This window comes from Gorilla gorilla, chromosome 12 (genome assembly GCF_029281585.2).
Source record: "Gorilla gorilla gorilla isolate KB3781 chromosome 12, NHGRI_mGorGor1-v2.1_pri, whole genome shotgun sequence".
Classification (NCBI taxonomy): domain Eukaryota; kingdom Metazoa; phylum Chordata; class Mammalia; order Primates; family Hominidae; genus Gorilla; species Gorilla gorilla.
In genome coordinates, this window is record NC_073236.2 from 96,451,223 (window position 1) to 96,473,233 (window position 22,011).

General features: G+C 40.6%; 1 protein-coding gene across 15 annotated transcripts in view; it reads left to right on the forward strand.

Annotated features, from left to right (window-relative positions):
- Nucleotides 1-22,011, forward strand: part of THADA (THADA armadillo repeat containing) — a 368,672-nt gene that overhangs the window by 280,678 nt on the left and 65,983 nt on the right. For all 15 annotated transcript variants that reach the window (XM_055377797.2, XM_004029147.5, XM_055377798.2 and 12 more), the window contains one exon: nt 210-304. In XM_055377797.2, coding sequence (XP_055233772.1) covers nt 210-304 — 95 coding nt within the window. The remainder of the gene's footprint in view (nt 1-209; nt 305-22,011) is intronic.

Here is a 22,011-nt window from a genome sequence, read left to right on the forward strand (position 1 = left end):
CTTGGCCTCCATCATATGGTCAAGGATTTCATTTGCTCACATTAGTTGCTTATTTTCTTGCCATCAATGATTGTACATCATTTCTTAATATTTGCCATAGCTGCTTAAGCCCCATCATATACCGTAGAAAATACCCATGTTCTCCTTCCTGAGACCCAGACCTAAGGGAGAGAAAATCTCAATTTATATTCTGTTCTTTACCTTTCTAGGCAAAATCCATGTTTGGTGACCAGAGCTGTATGTATTGATATTCTCTTCCTATTGACTTGCTGCCTCAACAAATCTGCAAAGGACAACCAGCCAGGTATGATTCATAGTTATACTATATTTTGGAATGGTTACACATCTTTGAAATGTGGATGGCGTTTTGAGTGGCTCTGCCACACACTGCTCCACCTTCTACTTTTGTAAGACTAACCACACATCAAAATTAAACAGTGTCATAGAGTTCCCTCATAGAAGTTTGTCAGGGAAACTTGTTCTTGTTTATTTGGAAGTTTGCCGTTTATTTTCTAGTTGGTCATTCAGGGAAGAGTGAACTCTCCTCAGATACCCTCTCTGCATCTACGACCCCGGCTTTTTTCTATTTTACGTATTTTCTTTGAAAGGTCATTATTTTGAATAGCTGTGAGTTCATTCTGTTCCATTCTGTGGAGATAACTGAGCTGGGCTCATTTGATGCTGGGTATTTGAGACTCTCTTCTCAAATCGACCCCTACACCAATGCACTTATGAGTTGCTGCCTCAGACTCTGACTTTCCACATGTTTCTTGGTCATGTATGTTTCTGGGGATGGACCCCAGATCCACATACAGTTGCTCTATTTTAATCATGATTTGCAAAGTGGTTTTTCTTTTTTAAGGGAAAATGGCAACTCCAAATAAAATTTTTTTGATGTGTTTATATAAGAGGCTACAGGAAGTGCTGTACATGAATTCCAGGCCACGGACTGAAACTGATTTTCATCAACACAAACTGGAATGCAGGGTAATGAGTCTGCAACTGGTTAAAATCAGCCTCTTCTAATTGATTAGGCCTGTCTAAAGGAGGCTACAATTACAAAGTCAGATTCTGAGTGCAAGCAGACCAGGCCTTTCCTCTGTTACATTTAGTCTGTCAATGATTTGTTGTCTTCGGTAAATACATTCAGGCTGTCAATGTTCAGCTCTGTTCATATGGAACCCTGTTCCCAAATTCAAACCAATTTAAAATGCTTTGCAGGAGGGAGGTGGGGGAGGTGGGAGCATGCAAAACCGTCTCACCCAGATCGATGTATATTAGCCCACAAAACCCCTGTGGCCATGCAGAGGTACACATCTAGACTCTCTAGAACATGCTAGACTCTCATCAAGTCCACATCCCTGGATAGGAGTAGCTGTTGTATCCTCTTTGTAGTGTAAAATCATATGGTTTTATAGCTATAAAGCAATCCCAGTTTATGCCTCTTATCCCAGCATAATTATTAATAGTGCGCCGTTTTACTCTTGAAAGTGACCAGGTTTGCGTAATAAATTACTGGTCACCGTGGCTGTAAGGGACCACAGAGTTGCATCTACTTTAGCTTACCCTTAAGTCAACTGGAGTCTAAAGTTTAAAAAGAGACTATGAATCCAGTGTTACCAAGTAAATTGCTTTAGATTTCCACCATTTCTGTATTTCGGTTCCAAATTCCATATAGCTTTGTAATACTTCCCTGCCTATGTATCTAAAGGGCTTTGGCCATAAGAGATTTGTTCATTGCTTACAAATCTACTCACTGGGATTCTGACAGTTTATGGTTGACTATAATCATTAGTTTATTTGAATTGAGTTTTTCTTGGCTCAGTGCCATTATTCTTTGTCTAGAATGGTTAATCCTTATATGTTGTAAAATACCTTCTTTCTTCCCCAACTACCCATCCTTTACTGATGAGCTGGGTTCCTTGAAGATGACTTTAGCTTTTTTGAACCATCCATTTCTCCAAGCTGTTAACATTATTTAGAGTTTATACCCTAATTAAACAGATCACAGCTTGTGAAAACAAGCTGTGTTTAATAACTTAACAGTATTTCACTTGCATCTATATATTACTCTTAAAGGTGTTACTCTACAGAGTAAGATGTGAGGACAGGATGCTTTTATTCTAGTATGACAACCATAGCTCTAAAAATTTTGTCCTGCACTATCCAATACTGCAGCCACTAGTCATATGTGGATCCTGAGCGCTTGAGATGTGGTTGGTCCAAAATGAAATGTTTTGTTAGTGTAAAATACATACTAGATGTCAAAGACTTAGTATGAGTTAAAAATAAAATTTCTCAATAATTTTGTATTAATTATGTATGTGTTGGAATGATGTTTTTGACATATTGGATTAAATTTAAAATGTATTATCAAAATTAATTTTACCTGTTTCTTTTACTTTTTAAAATGTGGCAACTAAGGTCAGATGTGGTGGCTCAAGCCCATAATTCAGCACTTTAGGAGGTTGAGGCAGGAGGATTGCTTGAGGCCAGAAGTTTGAGACCAGCCTGGCAGCATAGTGAGGCCTCATCTCTAAAAAAAAAAAAATTAATTAGCCATATGTGGTAGCACACATCTGTAGGCCTAGGTACTTGGGAGGCTGAGACAGGAGGATTACTTCTACCCAGGAGTTCGAGGCGGCAGTGAGCTATGATCATGCCATTGCTTTCCAGCCTGGGTGACAGAGCGATACCCTGTCTCAAAAAAAATAAAATAAAATAAAATAAAATAAAATAAAATATGGCAACTAGAATGGGAAAAATAACAAAGTAAAACTGCCGTTGAAATATATGTGTTTAACTTTGTCAAATGGAGAGATAGGAAGAATTGTAAATGACATCATAACCCAAAAGGTACATTACAGTAACATTATTAATGATGAAGAATGTGGCTGTTTACATTTTAAATTACATATATATGACTCATTTTTATCAGACAGCACAAATTTTATTCAGTCCTCAGGGAATTGCCCTCATAAAATCGCTAGATGTGTTTGTATTTATGTATATGTATGAATGTTCATGTTCATATAATACATCCACACAAACAGTAGGAGCATATTTTCTTTCTTTGAGGATGGAATAGATTTTTAGAAATAACCAAATACCAAATAAAATGGCAATTAAGATGGAAAGCACTGTTGGGGATAAAAATAAACTGTGCTTAATGTAGTGAAGTCTATTCTTGTGTGTTTTATAAATTGTTCCCCAAAACAGGTTGAGCAATAGATAAATATATCACCAGATAAGGTGATCACTTATTTGGATGTGTAGATTTCAATATGCTTTCAAAATAATGTGATGATATTATAGTTTTAGCATATAAGCTCCTTGAAAGAATGGACCATGTCTTAGATTCTTTGTCGTCTAAGCACATAGTAGGCCCTCATTAAATGGATTTATTAACTGTTTGATTGAAATGCAGTTCTCCTCAGTTTTTAGAATAGTAACAGCTGTTATCAAAATACAGATTTTATTTAAACTCATGTATCAAATAGATGTGAATTCATTTTCTGAATTCAAGCAAGGTGTTTATGTGTGTATGTAAATATATATCTGCCTCCATTATTAGCTCACAGAGCCCAGAGTAGGAAGTATACCACATAGACTGAAGCCAAACCTCTGGGTTTGAATCCTAGATCTGCCATTTACTAACTTTGTGACCTTAGGCAAGTTATTTAGCTGCTTTGAGACACGTTGTTTCCATTGTAAAAGGGGACAGTAAGATCTATATCTTAGAGTGGTTTTCAGCTTATACATGTGAAGCTCTCTGTGAAGAATGTGCTTTGCATGGCACAGAATAAATGCTCAATAATATTAACTATTATTAATATTTTTTTGTTGACATGGAGTTTCACTCTTGTTGCGCAAGCTGGAGTACATTGGCACAATCTCGGCTTACCAAAACTTCCGTGTCCCGGGTTCAAGCAACTCTTCTGCCTCAGCCTCCCGAGTAGCTGGGATTACAGGCATGCGCCACCACGCCTGGCTAATTTTGTATTTTTAGTGGAGACGGGGTTTCTCCTTGTTGGTCAGGCTGGTCTCCAACTCCCAACCTCAGGTGATCCACCCGCCTCGGCCTCCCTAAGTGCTGGGATTACAGACGTGAGCCACCGCGCCCAGCCTATTATCATTATTATTCGCTGGAAGCTATGCATCTAATCCAGTCTCCTCCAGCCGTGCAGCATTGTGTTCACCTCCTCACCTTCACTGTTCTCATATTTTTAAACATCTTCAGGAAAGAAGAAATGCCTGCTTTCCTAGGAAAACACTGCAGTATAACATACCTGGCTTAGAATGTCAGGAGTCCACTTGATTAGGGTTGCCCCGTCCCTCTGACTGATCCAGAAAAAGATCATTTTTTTTTCTTGTTTATTTATTTTTTCATTCATCAGACCTGCTAGCCTCAGAGATATATTGAGCACTTGTATCTGGAGATAGAGATGAATATGCCTTGGTCTTATAAGTAGGTGCAATGAAGGATTTTTCAGATGCTGTATTAAAGGAAGTATGTATGGGACACATTTGAGGCACTAAAGAAAGATCATTTCTACTTGAGAGGACAGGAAAGACTTCCTTGAAGAGGAAGTGGTTGAACAGAGTTTTGACAGTGGGTAGGGATTCACCAGGATGGGCAAGGTGGAGGTAGGTATTACAGACAGAGGTAGAAGCATGGCCAAAGCTGTAAGGGCACAAATCAGCACAGCCTTCAGAGCACTAGGGATACGGCAACTGGGGTGTTGGGTTCAAGGCCAGGCAGGTGTGACTGGTGAGGCTGAGGAGGCAGAAACTCAGTCATGGAAGGCCTCATTCATAGGCCAAAGTCCAAGGAGCCTCAATTTGACCCTGTAGACAAAGGAGTTCATTGGACGATCTAAGACAGAGAGTAGGACTGTGTGGTTTTTAAGACAATGTGACATTTCTTTCTCTGCCCTCATCCTTACAGGATTTTTAGGACCCTTATGGAACCAAGTTCCTAGTGTCACTCCAAAATAATGTAACTGGCTGGATGCAGTGGCTCACGCCTATAATCCCAGCACTTTGGGAGGACAAAGCAGGAGGATTGCCTGAGGCCAGGAGTTCGAGATAAGCCTGGACAACATAGCAAGACTCCATCTTTACAGAATTTTTTTTTTTAATTAGCTGGACATGGTGTTATGTGCCTGTAGAGTCCCAGCTACTCAGGATGCTGAGGCAGGAGGATCCCTTCAACCCAGGAGTTCAAGGCTGCAGTGATCTGTGATCACACCATTGCAGTCCAACCTGGGTGACAGAGCAAGATCCTGTCTCTAAAAAAAGAAAAAAAAAGAAAAAAAAGAATGTAACTGGAGATTCATTCACTTTGCTTTTGCCCAGCCATTTTGATAATCAATATTAGGGGTTTGGGAGGTAGGGAGTGGGGAATGGAAGACCAGACTAGAATGAAAGGCAGCGCTATGGTAAAAGGAATTATTTTAGAATGGTGGGATTACAGGGGAGATTCCTTCTCTTATTTTCTATTTTACTAATTTTATGAAACATAATTCTGTTTCATTATGTGTATATACATATGTTTAAATTAAATGTATTTAAATATGAATCTTGAAAGGGATTGATTATTCCAAAGGAAATGAAGTAATAACAATTCCAGGGAAACTTTTTTGGATGGAGGAGCATCTGCTCATCCCCGCTCCAATCCTATTCTGTAAATGACCTTGGAAGGCTGTTCCTACCTCTGACATGTCTTAGAACCACGTTGAAGGGCTAGGGGCATAAACAAGGAGAAAAACAGTGAAGGAGAAAGGCAGAGAAGATTATTAGAAAAGCTTAAGATAATGATGTGTTTTATGTAATTCAAAGTTTTATCTTAGTGCTTCCCAATCATTTGAGGTTTCCTCAGCCATTAACTAGGTTTTAAAATTTTCAGATCTGGGGGGTTTTGTTTTGAGTTTTAAACCCACAAGGACTCTCTGTCCCCTGTGTTCTTTTTCCTCTTCTGAATCCAGCTGTCATCGTTAGTATATATCAGTTCCCTGCTGGAATGGAAAGAAAATTATAGTGTCCAGTTGTAGTTGAGGGAACAAGAAAGAAAAAGCCGAACTGCCACAAGTACTCAGAGGGCTGGGTTTCAGGCTGGGCAGCGACATGGAGACGAGAGCTTTAATTCTTATATTAAACCCATCTTAAATTATTTGCTCTCAGGTTGGAAATTTTCCATTGAAATTTCTGTTTACAGAAATACTATCTAAGACTTGACTAAATATTTACCCCTTTGAGAGATGGACTTTCTGTTTCTCTTATGCCCACACCCCTTAAAATTGTGTCTGTCACAACTACTGAATTGAACATTTTCTTTTACCAAGTATTTAAACAAATACCTACCTGCACTTTCAGACTTTCATTTTAAGCTCTCTTGTTGGGTTTTATGAGCGGGTTTTTCCTTTCCTAGTCTCCATTTTATAAATTTTATGCAACTTGGTTCTTTTATAATTACGTGTATGTATAATATATTGAAATATGACTCATGAAGAGGATTAATTAATCCTAAAGAAATGACATAGCAATCATAGATAGAAATATTTTAGGCTGATAAGGATTTGTCCATCCATACCCTTCATATAAATGATCTCAGAAGGCTGTTTTCCTACCCCTGAAATATGGATAGGATGCCCATTATACTCTCATTTTTAGGAAACATTGTTTTCAATCTCATCCTCCTTGTTTGTAGGGGGTTATAATAATAGTGGCCAACATTTATTGAGCAACTATCTCTATGCCAAGCACTGCCAAGCATTTTATGTGCATTAATGAAGAAAGTACTAATGTTCCTTCATGAGACCACAGAAACTGAGGCATAGCGAGAAGTGCCTAACATCCCATGTGTGCTAAGGTGGCAGATCCTGAGCTCTCCAGCTGCCCTCACTGTGGCCCCACAGCACAACCAGGGCCAGAGTCAGGAAACATCAGTCACTCGCTTAGAGAAGGGAGTCCGAGAACCCTCTTCGTGGACTCAACTTCCCAGGCTTCTGTCCCTGCTGCAGAATGCCCAGGCCTCAGAGAAGGGATCCCCTTTTCAGGAGCTTCCACGTCACAGGCTTTTATGGGGCCTTTCTTGCTTGTGTTTCTGTTTCCCATCCTGAGGGTGTGTGGAATAATATGAGAGCCTACCCAGGACTGGAGCGTGTTATTAGAAAGAGCACGCTTGACTGCTCCTGGGCAGCCACCTGCCCTTTTTCCCTTGGAAAGTGGACCTATGGCCACTGCACAAAACACTTCCTAATACCAGGCTGCTGGTGACTACATTTTGTGGTTTCTTTGTTAGTTGATATTTATAGTTCAGATCTCATCACTCTGCCAAGTGCAATAAACATTTTGTTTTAACTGGAATATAACTTTTATTATTGTTATTATTTTTCTTTTAAATGTCTTAAAAGTGACCAGCTTGTGCAAGTGGAGTCAGAAACCCTAAATAGTCTAAATGCCAAGTCAGTGCGCTCTGTAGATCAGTGTACGATTAGAAGACAGGCTCTCATTTATTACTGCTTGTATTTATATAATGGAAGTTAGGTAACATAAGCCCCTCTGCAGGCCAGCTTAGATGTTGATGATGCTTAAATGGTAAAATCTGTGAGAAATGTTCAACAATGCCCTGTATTTGTACTGCCTAAAACATGAATAATACATATGTGACATGAATAAATAGGTCAGTGATTTTTATGACATATTAATTTCCTTTACCTAAGTTCCTGGGAAATATAGCTGAACAGTTACAGAGAATGAAAACAAACATTGGCATCTTACAAACACCTGCTTTGATTATTTAGTCTAATTAGGTTAAATTTAACTATTTCCATTTTAACAAATTGAAAACAATTCTTATCTGTTCCTCGGTCATGCACTTTATCAGTGTTGGATGCAGATGTGTTTAATATGACACAGTTGGTGCTGTTTTCTCAGCTCTGGGTGGGAAATAAAAAGGAATTGAGAACATATTTTAGAGTCTTCTGGGGACTTTGTATTTCTGGGCCTATAGCTATGAAATTTTAAGGAGGAGAAAAAAAAAAAAACAGGCTTTGTTGTCAATAAATTAGTTGGTTTTCTCCAAAACACTGGAACTGTCATCTGAACTGCTGCTTGTGCCAAAATTATCTTTCCCAGGGAACAGTGAGCTTCTAAAATAACAGATGATTCCTAGCTGTCTTTCAGAAGTCAGAATAATATAGGGTATGTTATTAGATTGCTAGGATAACGTGGTGTTTACTCTGTTAATTCCAAACCTTGTGCTGTTTAGAAATTTAGTTTAGAGATCATAGCAATTTAAGTGACTTACCCAAGGTTACACAGCTGGTTAGTGAAAAGGTTGAGCTTTCCTGACTCCTTATTCACCATCCATTTCTGTGACCAAAGTTAAAGGCCTCATATAATGTGAGAGTTGTATCTGTGGCAGAACTGTGTCATGAAACCTTCTACCCACATTTTCATCCCAGGAGTGAAATACTGTTCTAGTCAACAACTAGGATCTCAGAACATCTGTGATTTCTTTTTTTTTTTTTTTTTTTTGCAGCTTTGTCACCCAGGCTGGAGTGCAGTGGCACAGTCATGGCTCGCTGCAGCCTCAACCTCATGGGCCCAAGTGATCCTCCTGCCTCAGCCTCCTGAGTAGCTGGGACCACAGGCGCATGCCACTATGCCAACCTAGTGGTTTTTCTGTTTTTGTTTTTAATTTTTTATTTTGTAGAGAGAGGTCTCCCTTTGTTGCCTAGGCTGGTCTCAAACTTCTGGGCTTAAGCAGCCCTCCTGCCTCGGCCTCCCAAAGTGCTGGGATTACAGGCATGAGTCACCATGACCGGCCACATCTGTGGTTTCAGTGTTCTCTGTTCCTGCCTTTCCCAGCTCCAGCTGCTCATCACAGATAATCTGAAAGTAGTTGCCCATGTCAGTTAAATTTTTATGCAAGTAGTTTTTGAAAGCCTATTTAAGATATTTCATGTAAATGGAATCATACCTTTGTGGCCTTTCATGTGTGGATTCTTTCACTTAACATGTTTTCAGGGTTCATCCATGTTGGTCATTTTTTTCTTTTTATGGCTGAATAATATTCCAGTATATAGATATCACATTTTGTTTATCCATTCATCACTTTGATGGACATTTGGGTTGTTTTCACTTTTGGGTTGTTATGAATAATGCTGCTGTGAGCATTCATGGGCAAGTTTTTGCTGGGACCTGTGTTTTCAATTCTCTTGGGTATTTACCTAGAAGTGGAATGTCTGGGCCATATGCCAACTCTAAGTTTAACTTTTTGAAGAATTGCTAAATTGTTTCCAAAGAGTCTGCAACCATCTTACATTTTTACCAGCAGTGTGTGAAGTTTCCAGTTTCTCAATATCCTTACCAACTCTTACTGTCCATCTGTTTTATTAATAGTCATCCTAGTGCTGGGATCTAATTGTGCTTTTGATTTGCATTTCCCTAATGACTAATGAGTTTGAGCATCTTTTCTAGTGCTAGTTGGTCATTTATATATCTTCAAAGAAAGGTCTCTTCAGATCCTTCGCGCATTTTTAAGTGAGTTGTCACTTTTTTTTTTTTTGAGACAGAGTTTCGCTCTTGTTGCCCAAGCTGGAGTGCAATGGCACGATCTCGGTTCACTGCAACCTCCGCCTCCCGGTTTCAAGCGATTCTCCTGCCTCAGCCTACCAAGTAGCTGGGATTACAGGCATGTGCCACCACGCCTGGCTAATTTTGTATTTTTAGTAGAGACAGGATTTCACCATGTTAACCAGGCTGGTCTCGAACTCGCTACCTCAGGTGATCTGCCTGCCTCAGCCTCCCAAAGTGCTGGGATTACAGGCGTGAGCCACCGCGCCCAGCCGAGTTATTTCTCTTTTTATTGTCAAGTTGTAAGGGTTCTTTTTATGTCCAAGATATTAATCCCTTATAAGACACACAGTTTGCAAATATTTTCTCCCTTTCTGTGGATTTTTACTGTCTTCATAATATCCTTTGATGGACAAAAGTTTTTAGTTTTGAAGTCCATTGTATCTGTTTTTTCTTTTATTGCTTGTGCATTTGATTTCATGTCTAAAATAATTGCGTAATCCAAAGTCACAAAGATTTGCACCCATGTTTTCCTCTGGAAGTTTTACAGTTTTAGTTCATAAGTTTATGATCCATGTTGAGTTAATTTTTATATCTGGTATGAGGTACAGATTCAGCCTCATTCCTTTGGCATATGTGACTATCCATTTGTCCTAGCACTGTATTTCAAAAAGACTATCCTTTCCCCATTGAATTGTCATGGCACCCTTGTCAAAAAGTCAGTTGACCATAAATTAGGGGTTTGTTTCTCGATTCTTAATTGTATTCCATTGATCTATGTATCTGTCCTTATGCCAGGAGCACACTGTCTTGATTATCATTACTTCATAGTAACTTGAAATCAGGATGTGTGAGTCCTCTTTCTTCATTTTTCAACATTGCTTTGCCTATTCTGGGTTCCTTGCATTTTCATATGAATTTTAGGATCAGCTTGTTTTGGGGGGGAAAAAGGGAGGGAGGGAGGGAGGGAGGGAGGAAAGAAAAAGCCAGCTGGAATCTTGATAGGGATTGCATAAAATCTGTAGATCAATTTGAAGAGTACTGCCATCATAACAATATGATGTCTTTAAACCACAAACACTGGATGTCTTTCCATTTATTTAGGTCTCTTTAATTTATTTCAGTGGGTGTTTTATAGTTTTCAGTGCACATATACTTCATGCACATCTTTCATTAAATAATTTGTTCCTATTCTTTTTGATACTGTTAGAATTATTTTCTTAATTTCATTTTTGGATTGTTCATTGCTACTGTATAGAGCTACAATTGATATTTGTATATTGATCTTTTATCCTGCAACATTACTGAACTAACTTATTAGCTCTAATAGGTTCTATTGTGGACTCCTTTTTTCTTGACTAATTGCTCTGGCTAGAACCTCCAATACAGTGTTGAATAGAAGTGGCAAGAGCAGACATCTTGTCTCATTCCTGATCCTAGGGGATCTTAAAGCATTCACTCTTTTACCATTAAGTATGATGTTAACTGTGGGTTTTTTATAGATGCCTTTTGTCAGGTTGGAGAAGTTTTTTTCCATTTCTAGTTTGTTGAGTGCTTTTACCACAAAAGAATGTTGAATTTTGGCAAATGACCTTGCTGTGCCTGTTGAGATGATATTGTAATTTTATCCTTCATTCTGTCAATATGGTGTGAGTTGTGACGTTTTATTGCTGAGTAGTATTCCATTGTGTGTATGGCTTGTTTATACTAATTTACTAGTTGATGGTCATTAGGGTCGTTTCCACTTTTTGGAGATCGTGAATAATGCTGCTCTGAACATTCACATAGAAGTGTTCGGTCATATGTTTTCATTTCTCTTGGGTGAAAACCTAGGAAAGGGGTTACTGGATCATATGATAAGGATTGTTTAATGTTACAAGAAACTACCAAAATGTTTACCACTTTGCATTCCCACCTTGCATTCATGAGAAGCATGGCTGATAATGTTGAGCATCTTTTCATGTGTCATGTTTGACTATGTATGTCTTTTTTGGTAAAGTGCCTATTCACATCTTTTATACATTGCTTTTTAAATTCGAGTTGTTTGTCTTACTGGGTTGTAAGAGTTTTTTCTAAATACAAGCCCTTTATACAGGTAAATGTTTTGCACATAGTTTTTACCTGGCTGTGGCTTGCCTTTTCATTTTCTTAACAGTGTCTTTTGAAGAGCAGACATTTTTAATTTTGATAAGGTCAAATTTGTCCATTTTTTTGTGTGTTTTAGACTTTTTATGCCCTAGTGAAGAAATCCTTGCCTATTCCAAGGTCACAAAGATGCTCCCTCAAAACTTCTTCTAAAGTTTTGTAGTTTTGCATTTAGCATTTAGATCTCTAGTCTATCTCACGTTAATTTTCATGTGTATCATGAGATATGGTTGGCATTCTTTTTTTTTTTTTTTTTTTTTTTGTTATGGGTATCCAATGTTTCAGCACCATTTTTTGTTTGTTTCTTTCTTCGTTTCTAGAGACAGGGTCTTGCACTGTCTCCCATGCTGGAGTGCAATGGCGCAATCATGGCTCAATGCAGCCTGAAACTCCTGGGCTTAGGAAATCCTCCAACCCCAGCCTCCCGAGTAACTGGGACTACAGGCACATGCCACCATGCCCTAATTCTTAAATTTCTTGTAAAGACAAGGTCTCACTATGTTGCCCAGGTTGGTTTTGAATTCCAGGGCTTAAGCACTCCTCCTATCTTGGCCTCCCAAAGTGTTGGGATTACAGACGTGAGCCACCGTGCCCAGCCCCCAACACCATTATTGCTTTAAATATTTCCTCCATCTCTTGCCCTTTTTCCTTTCTTTCTGTGATTCCATTCAAATGTAAATTAAGTCACTTGAAGTTGTCCCATACGTCGCTGATGCTCATTCTTTTTTTTTAATCTGTTTTACTTTTGATAGCTTTAACTTTTGTGACTCTAAATTCACAAACTTTTTCTTTTGCAGCGTATAACCTACTACTGTTCTCTTTTAAAAAAAATGATACAGGGTCTCACTGTGTTGCCCAGGTGGCCTTGAACTCCTAGGCTTAAGCAATCCTCCTCCCTTGGCCTCCCAAAGTGCTGGAATTACAGATGTGAGCCACTATGCCCAGCCTCTGCTATTATTTTCATCTTGTGAATTTTTTTTAATTTTAGATATTGTATTGTTCATCTCTAGAAGTTTCATTTGTGTGCTTTTTATATCTTCTATATCTCCCTTTATCATGTTGAGTCTTCCTCTAGATTCTTGACCATATGTAGCAGGTGTACGTAACTGTTTTCATGTTCTTGTTTCTAATTTCATTATTGCTGTCATTTTAGGATATTTTTAAATTTTTTTTTCTCCTGGTTATGGGTTATATTTTTCCACTTCTTTGCGTGCTTATAATTTTTTATTAGATGCCAGACAATGTTAATTTTATGTTGTCAGGTATTGGATTTTGTTTTATTCTTTAAAGTGTTGGACTTTGTTTTAGCACACAGTTGAGTTACTTAGGATTGTTTGGATTCTTCCAAGACTTGCTTTTAAGCTTAGTTCTGGTGGGTTCAATCCAAAGAGGAGCCTTTAGTTTAGGGCAAATATAGCTCCTCTAACAGGATCCTTCTGAGGTCCTACATGATGTCCCATGTGTTACAAGGTCTCTACTCTGGGTGAGAGAACACATAACTATTGTGAGCCTACATGAGTTCCAGGAATTGTCCAGCTCACTGCTTTCTTGCAGTTCTGCAGTTCTTTTTCTAGCCTTTTAGAGTTTCACCCCATGCATGTGCAAATCAGTTTTCAGCTGAAAGTTTCACAGGGTCCCTTGGTCTACAGATCTCCAGAGCTCTCTCACTATACAGATTTGTTCTCTCCGGTATTGTGCCCCACAAATTCCAGCTGCCTGAGTCTTCCCAAACTCTGATATCTCATCTTTTCAACTGAGCCAAGACCTCTGGGCTCTGGGTTCCTCTTCTCTGTACTGGGGCTTAGAAGTTGCCTCTTGGCAGTAAGCTCAGGCAATTGTAATGCTTCCCTTATTGTCTTCCTGTTGAGTCTTGCATTGCTCATATCCAGTGATTAAAAACAATAATTTCATACATTTTGTTCAGTTTTCTAATTGTTTACGGTGGAAGGACAGTTCCTGCAATGGTTAATCTTTCATAGACAGAAGCAAAAATCACTTCCATCACCTTGTCTTGAAGCCTCTTGGTTCTTCAACTGTAAAGTGGGCATAATACCCTCAGAGGATTGGGATAAATGTCATAAAAATTGTGAATAGTCACATTACAAGAAAAAGCCAACATTGGGAGAACAGCAGCTATCAAGAGATAAAACTGATAGCAAGAACAAAGAAATGAATGGCCATCACATCCAGGGTGGAAGCAGCTGGATCCTGATTCCCAGGCTCATTTCCATTGATTACCTGGCAGAATTAACCTAACTCCTCTCTCCATGTTGGGGCTGGACTTCACATTAAAATAGGAGCACTCCTAGTACAACCAGATTTTGTTGGATTTTGCTAGCAGCTGTATACTGCACCTTGCAACATCACTGATGATTTGGTGCCAGGAACCTCTTCAGTCTTAGACTCTACAGACCCTCAACCCCAGGGGCATTCCCAGAACTAAATTGTAGCACTAGCAAGGGACTGAGATGGGTTATCCAGCCTCTCTTACTACAGGTGAGGCAACAGAGGTAAGCCCATTATGTAAAGGAATCTTCCCAGTTAGCAGTTGACTCCCAAGTTGGTTTTGCAGTATCCCATGGACTAAGTGTGGAAGAGAAGCCCCCGGTCCTTTGTGAGTTAGAGTTTAAATTAAACAGGGTCATGGTGGACAAATTTCTGATTCCCAATCCTGTTCTTCAGACCAATTCGCTGAAAGAACCAGAAGTAGGCCGAGCGCAGTACCTCACACCTGTAGTACCAACACTTTGGGAGGCCAAGGCAGGTAAATTGCTTGAGCCCAGGAGTTCAAGACTAGCCTGAGCAACATGGCAAAACCCCATCTCTACAGAAAATACAAAAAATTAGCCAGGCATGGGGGCTCGTGCCTGTAGTCACAGCTCCCTGGGACTGAGGCTGAGTTGGGAGAATCACCTCCCAGACTCATTTCCATTGCTTCCTGAGCCCGGGAAGGCTGCAGTGAGCTGCGATCATACCACTGCACTCTGGCGTGGTAAAAAGAGTAAGACCCTGTCTCAAAAAAAGAAAGAGAGAGAGAGAGAGAGAGAGAGAGAGGGAGAAGGGAGGGAGGGAGGGAGGGATGGAAAGGAAAGGAAAGGAAAGAGGAAAGGAGAAAGAAAAGGGGAAAGGAAACCAGAAGTAGTGTATGCTTAGAAATAACTATGTTTGTGTCTTTGGGTTGTCATGTGTTTATCCACAGTAGTTCTGGACTTCCTTCCTGTGTTGGGCAAAGGCTGAGATGGGATGGTGGGTGGAGGCAATAGTAAAAGCTGTGGGTCCCACCCAGGGCCTGGTGAGCTCATCTTTAGCCTACCCAGATCCTTTGAGCTCTTCTGGCTCTGCTGTCTCCCAAGCCATAGGGGCTGTGTTTTGATTTTATGGGCTGCCAGGATAGTCTTTAGAGTATCCTCGGAAGCACATCCTCCTTCCTCAGCAGCCGATCGGGAATCCTACACTTGAGAAATACATGCCTTTGAGAGTATGCTGGGACAAGGAAAAGTAGGAATGTTTTCCAAGGGGTGTGTGTGATGGGGGCCACACCTATGTAAGCAGAGATGATGGGGTTCAGAGAACCAGAAACAAACCAAGGCAAGAAATAAACAACCAGTACTAGTTCAGGGTGAGACAAAGTTAGTTTCCAAATCCCTCCACCAGGTCATTTAACATGTTTGTAACTGGAGGGGCCCCTGGGGTCAGGATTACAGTTTACTGGGAGGGTCAAGGATTAAATAGAAGAGTGGAATTTCCCTTTGATAAGGAGAAGCCAAGATTTATTAAGTCAGTTTATTTTGTTGTTGTTGTTGTTGTTGTTCCTATGGTTTCCTTTTCTCTACAAATATAATTTTTTTAACTGAGAAATTGCATAACAGGACATTGACGTTAAGAGGGTACAAATTATCATCTGTGATTATTTTTAGAACCAGTTTATCCACCATTTCAAATAAAAACTTTTGTTGGATCTGATTACAGAGCTCTGACCAATGCTACAATTCTTTAAAATAGAAAAAGCAGGCTGTCTCTCTATGCATTGAAAGTGAAGTCTAGGCCAGGCACCGTGGCTCATGCCTGTAATCCCAGCACTTTGGGAGGCCGAGGCGGGTGGATCACCTGAGGTCAGGAGTTCAAGACCAGCCTGGCCAACATGGCAAAACCCTGTCTCTACTAAAAATACAAAAATTAGCCAGGCTTGATGGCTGGTGCCTGTAATCCCAGCTAGTCAGGAGGCTGAGGCAGCAGAATCACTTGAACCCGAAAGGCGGAGGTTGCAGTAAGCCAAGATTGCACCACTGCACTCCAGCCTGGGCAACAGAGTGAGACTCCATCTCAAAAAAAAAAAAAAAAAAAAAATGAAGTCTGCTCTGTATTTTTTCGTCTCCTACTTTTTTAAGGAGGTTGGAGATACTGGGAGAGAAAGGGGAGAATAGAGAAAACTTTAGAACAGTTATGTCTGCAAAGGAGAAATTCACTTATTTGTTCATTCATTCATTCCTTTGAGGCAGAGGGAACAACATGTGCAAGTTCAGACAGAATGAGGAACCTTCTGAGACTCAGATGACCTTCCACGGTGGCACGACCAGTATCACTGCCATTTGCACTTATAAGTGACATTTTGTAGTAGTGAAACCATTTTTTTGTTGTTGTTGGGTTGGTCTTTTCAGTCCTGAGGAGGATCCTTCTGCCTTCATGGATACTGACTGCTGCTTCTAAACAGAACAAGCTGTGTGTGATTACCGGGGCTTTGCCTCCCCCATAGTCATCTTTGCTGGGACCGAGAAAATGTTGTCACTCTGGGCCTTGCATTTTTTCTTTCTTGCCCTTTTTATTTAGGCACAAGACAATCAGGCTGTCTTGATGAGTGACGTAAGAGTGAAGGCCAGGAACTGTATAATATGCAGGAACTCTCTGAGCACTAGATGAAGGGGTTGACTTATGATGAAGGGCCATGGTGTACAAAAGCAAATACCATTAAACACTAGAATTACACACATTCAGCATGGCAAGATGTTTACACTGTGGAAAGCATGGATGATGTCAGATGGTCTGAGGTGGAGGCCTTGAAAGTGCGGTCCCTGCCCCAGCAGCATCAGCATTACCTGGGAATTTGTTAGGAAATGTAACTTTTGGGGAGCCCTGCTCAGACTTACTGAAATTAGAAACTTGGGGTGAGCAGCTAAAGTTTGAGAACTGCCGGTCTGAGGTAACAGTACAGCAACCCTACATGGGACATTGACCACTGATTGGAATGCCAGGGGAAACTTCCCTCTCTAATTATTATTCCTCCCCCACCCCCGGCCCCACCTAAAGTTAAATTCACCTAAATTAAATGCTGTTATGATGTAACTTCACTGTATCCATAATTATGTGGTAATGATATTACCATTTTTGTTTTCAGAATGCCCTTGTTAAAGCTATTTAGATTAACATGCATCTTTTAAAAATTATATTGATTTTTTTTTTTAATTTAACAAACCTATATGAGTAGCTCAGAAGAGCAAAGGTGAATGGCCCACAGGCCTTCCCTTTTGGGTTATGCTTCTCCTCTAGGGAGGAGACAGACTGCCCTAAATAATAGAACAGGACGTGCTAAGTATGATGCCATCCCTGGTCAAGGTCTGTGCTACTGTTAAATCCTCTTTCAGCAGCCTGTCAAAATTAGCACTCTCCCTTGGTTAGTTAGGGAGTGGCAGTTTTGATATCTAAAGTTAACTTTCACAATGACTGTTCAGGTTGCAGACATTACACTGGAATCTCCAACCTACCAAAGAACCAAAAACTGCTAAGATAACACATCTGATATTACCAAAGGAATTGTGTGAATGGGCCACCATACTCCTTTACGCAAAACACTCCTCAGTGCCATGAAGGACTCTGCAAAGTTCCTTCAGTTTCTTCCTGAGAACAGAGGTTCCTAATAGTTATGCCATCCAAACAGACTAGCCTCAAGAAGCTTTTATCAACTTCTCCAAAGCTGTAATTCACTAGTGCTGCTCCCTGGTGATTTCACCAGCCCATGGCACAAGGAAGCTATAGCAAAATGATACTATAGCAAATTTGTCTTTTTTTTTTTTTTTTTTTTTTTTTTTTTTTTTAGTTTTTTTTAGTTTCTTAGTTTTTAGTTTTTAGAGATAGGGTCTCACTATGTTGCCCAGGGTGAAGTGCAATGGCTATTCACAGGTGTGCTTATAGCACACTGTCGCTTCAAACTCCTGGGCTCAAGCAATCCTCCTGCCTCAGCTTCCCAGCTAGCTGGAACTACAGGTGCACGCCACGATACCTGGCTACATCTTTTTCTTAAAAACAAATTTCTTTAAATTATCTTTTATGATGACACTATGATTTTTTCCCTTTTGGGGCATAAGAGACTTTCTTTCATGAAGTGATAATAGATAGTAGATTTTTAACATCCTTTGCAAAATAAAAAGCTGGCAACTTATACCAGTCTGCCACATTGTGACATTTCATTAGGAATTACTTCTCCAGGAAACCAGGACATAGCACAGTAGGAGGTATTGTCCTTCCATGTGAATCCAGCCATTCAGCCATTCCCTTGAAGGCCAGAAATATACTTGCTCCAAAGAGTGAAAAAAAAAAAAAAAGTTAATTCCAAAAATGAAATCAAATTGGATGCAAGAATCAGTCACACATACTTGAGTGGCTGAGATGACTGCACTGGTGGGAAAGTGCAAAGACTTTCCAAACAAGGAGGGCTGAAAAAAGCTCCAGCCCGGAAGAGTTAGAAAAAAATCACTCTAACTTAGGAAAAGTACGATGGGGCCATTAAAGCAGGGACTTGATTCTTTCACTCAAACATTTGGGCTTTCCAACAAAGAAGAAACCCAAATCAATCAAAGTTGAGGTTGCGAGTAGAAAAGGTAAGGTTTCAGATGGGTGTGATGGCATGCACCTGTAGTCCCAGGTACTCAGGAGGCAGATGTGGGAGGATCACTTGAGCCTAGGAGTTCAAGATCAGCTTGTGATAAACCATCTCTTTTCCTTTGTAAAAAAAAAAAAGGCAAAGAAGGTTTAAAAATTACAGTCTGCTAAAGAAGAAGGCTGCTAAACTTCAGACTGGATCAAACTTAAGTTATTTGTGTCCTGCAAACGAAGGGCACTCATAGAAATGAAAATAAGTACCACATGTTCATCTAGACTCTTTATGGCAGGACACAAACGTTGTTGCACCAGGGAAAAATCCCGATTGTGAAAACCCTTTGACGAACTCTACCTGCGGTGGGAAGCAGACTGTACCACTAAAACAGTAGCCGTCAATCCCTGCTGTACCTAGGTCACTTTAAAACTAGACTGCCAGGTTTCACCCCAGAGATGTGGTCAAGTGTCCCCTGACATGAGTATTTTTCTAAAGCTCTCAGATTAATGTAATGTGCTTTCTGGGCTGAGAACCACTGTGCAAGAGAAAAGCAGCATTTCTTTGTTAGCTGCTGCAGTAGCTTATGCTGAAGTATTGGACATTCCTGCCTCCAACCTTCTGTTCCACCTAGAGACCCTCTCTCTCTGGGTACTGAGATGGAATAGGGGAATATGGTTCCTGTGGTCCCCACCCAGTTGGAGCTCCATGAGAGCAAAGCCAGGTCTAATTCTCTTCTGCATCTAGACCTAGAACAGAACCTGCACACAACGAGCCAGTGTTTACATTGCTGAAGGTCTGGCCAGCTGGCTGGCCTGCCTGCCAGGAACATTCATAGTGTGTATTCGTTCTTTTGAATTCTTGGTTATTTTCTCTCCTTTGGTGTTTTTATTTGAAAGAGAAATTGGGGCATGGCGAATTTTCTAGTTCTTCACTGCTGTGAAGTCCTGCGCTGGAATCATACGTGCTCTGCGTGAAACTCCAGTGCCCTACCCACCCATAAACCCTGCCAACCCGCGTGAAAGTTGGCCCTGAGGAGTGTGGTTCTCAGCTGGGGTGCAGAGCAGAATTATCTGCCAGTTCTTAAGATTACAGCTGTCTGCGCCCAACTTGAAACCAACTGAATCAGAATCTACAAGAGTGGGATTCAGGCATGTGTGGTTTTAATATCATTAGTCATTACCTTTACTTGAGGGCAGTGGTTTTTAAAATACCTGGATCAGCAGCAGCAGCTTCACCTGTGAGCTTGTTGAAAATGCAAATCATCAGCCCCATCCCAGGACCTGCAGAATCAGAAACTCTAGGGTGAGGTCGAGGCAGCAGTCCGTGGTTTCACAAGCCCTTCAGGGCATCTCCTTGAGTCAGAGTTGCTGCACAAACAGAATATTTTTTCCAAGCAGCAGTTTGGAGAAAGTGCCTAAATGAATGTCACTTGATAATTTCCTCCCTTTTGGCTCTAGGTCTAACCTCTCTTGCTGCTCCTCTGTTGACACATTAATTCAGCAAACTTATTTAAAGGTCTCTCTGTGTCTGTTCTCTCCTAACTCTCCCTGACACGTTTGCCCTTTCCTCTCCTCTCCCAGCAAGGTACCTGTGCAGCCTCAGGGCCCACCTTAAATTGTGTTGCCTCTTGAAAGCCCTTTTTCCATTTCTTCCAGTAGAATATCAGTGCCATCGCATTCATTTTGGTCTTTCATATGGCTTTAGTGTGTATTCTCTTTACCTACCTTTTCCTTAGTGACCTTGAGCAAGTAACTTAACCTCTCTGTTTCCTCATCTGTAAAATGGGAATAATAATAATAATAGAGCCTACCTCATTAAAGAGTTAAATCTTGTCTAGGTGCTCAGAATAATATCAACAAGTGTCAATTCTAAAAGTAATTTTTGGCCTGGCACGGTGGCTCACGCCTGTAATCCCAACACTTTGGGAGGCTGAGGCAGGAGAATTGCTTGAACCTGGGAGGCGGAGGTTGCAGTGAGCCGAGATGGTGCCACTGCACTCCAGCCTGGGTGACAGAGATTCTGTCTCAAAAAAATAAATAAAAGTAATTTTTATTCGTAGCATTAAATCATGGGTATGTAATATTTTATAATTACAGAATAGTACATGACGTGTAAATACTCAACAAATGTCAGCTTTTTTTTTTTTTTTTGCCTTGAGACAGAGTTTTGCTCTTCTTGTACAGGCTTTAGTGCAGTGGCACTACCTCCGCCTCACAGGTTCAAGCAGTTCTCCTGCTTCAGCCTCCTGAGTAGCTGGGATTACAGGCATGCACCACCACACCTGGCTAATTTTTGTATTTTTAGTAGAGACGGGGTTTCGCCATGTTGGTCAGGCTGGTCTCAAGCTCCTGACCTTGGGTGATCTGCCCACCTTGGCCTCCCAAACTGCTGGGATTACAGGCATGAGCCACTGTGCCCAGCCCAAATTTCAGCTTTTATTAGTAACAATTTTAGGACACTAAACATTTTGTGATTTTTATAGGTTTTTGTTGTCGTTGTTGTTTTTGAGACAGAGTCTCTTCTGTTGCTCAGGCTGGAGTGCAGCAGCCCTATCTTGGCTCACTGCAAACTCCACCTCTTGGGTTCAAGCGATTCTCCTCCCTCAGCCTCCTGAGTAGCTGGGATTACAGGTGCCCACCATCACGCCCAGCTAATTTTTGTATTTTTTTTAGTAGAGACGGGGTTTCACCATGTTGGCCAGGTTGGTCTCAAACTCCTGACCTCAGGTGATCTGCCCGCCTCCGCCTCCCAAAGTGCTGGGATTACAGGCGTGAGCCACTGCGCCCGGCTAGATTTTTATAGTTATTGTTGTGTACTTGTTCTTTGTCCTCCCATTGGTCTTAAAGCTCTTTGAAGCAGATCTTTTTCTTTCTGAGCTCTGCATCTCTGTATCTCCCAAAGTACCTAATGCAGTTAAGCATCCTTTATCCAAAATGCTTGGGACCAAACATGTTTCGGATTTCAGGTTTGGGTTTTTTTTTTAATATTTGCATATATAATGAGGTATCTTGGGGATGGAACCCAAGTCTAAACACAGAATTCATTTATGTTTCATACATACCTTATACACATAACCGGAAGGTGATTTTATTTTTCCCTTGGGGACACTGAATAAACTGCATCTGTGTGTTGACTGCATTAGGTCAGGTGTGGAATTTTCCACTTATGGCACCATTTCAACACGTAAAAAGTTTCCGATCTTAGAGCATTTTGGATTTCAGATTTTCAGATTAGAGATGCTCAACCTGTATATGCTTGGGAAATACTTAAAGAGTTAATACTCAAGTCACAGGCAGTGTAGGTCAAGAAGTCCCAAAGGAATGTCTCCCTTCATTACACTCATCAGCATGCTTGCTCCCCATCTCCTCCTTCTTTGGGGTAGTGCCTTCATTCCCTGGCTTCCTGGTGATATCATC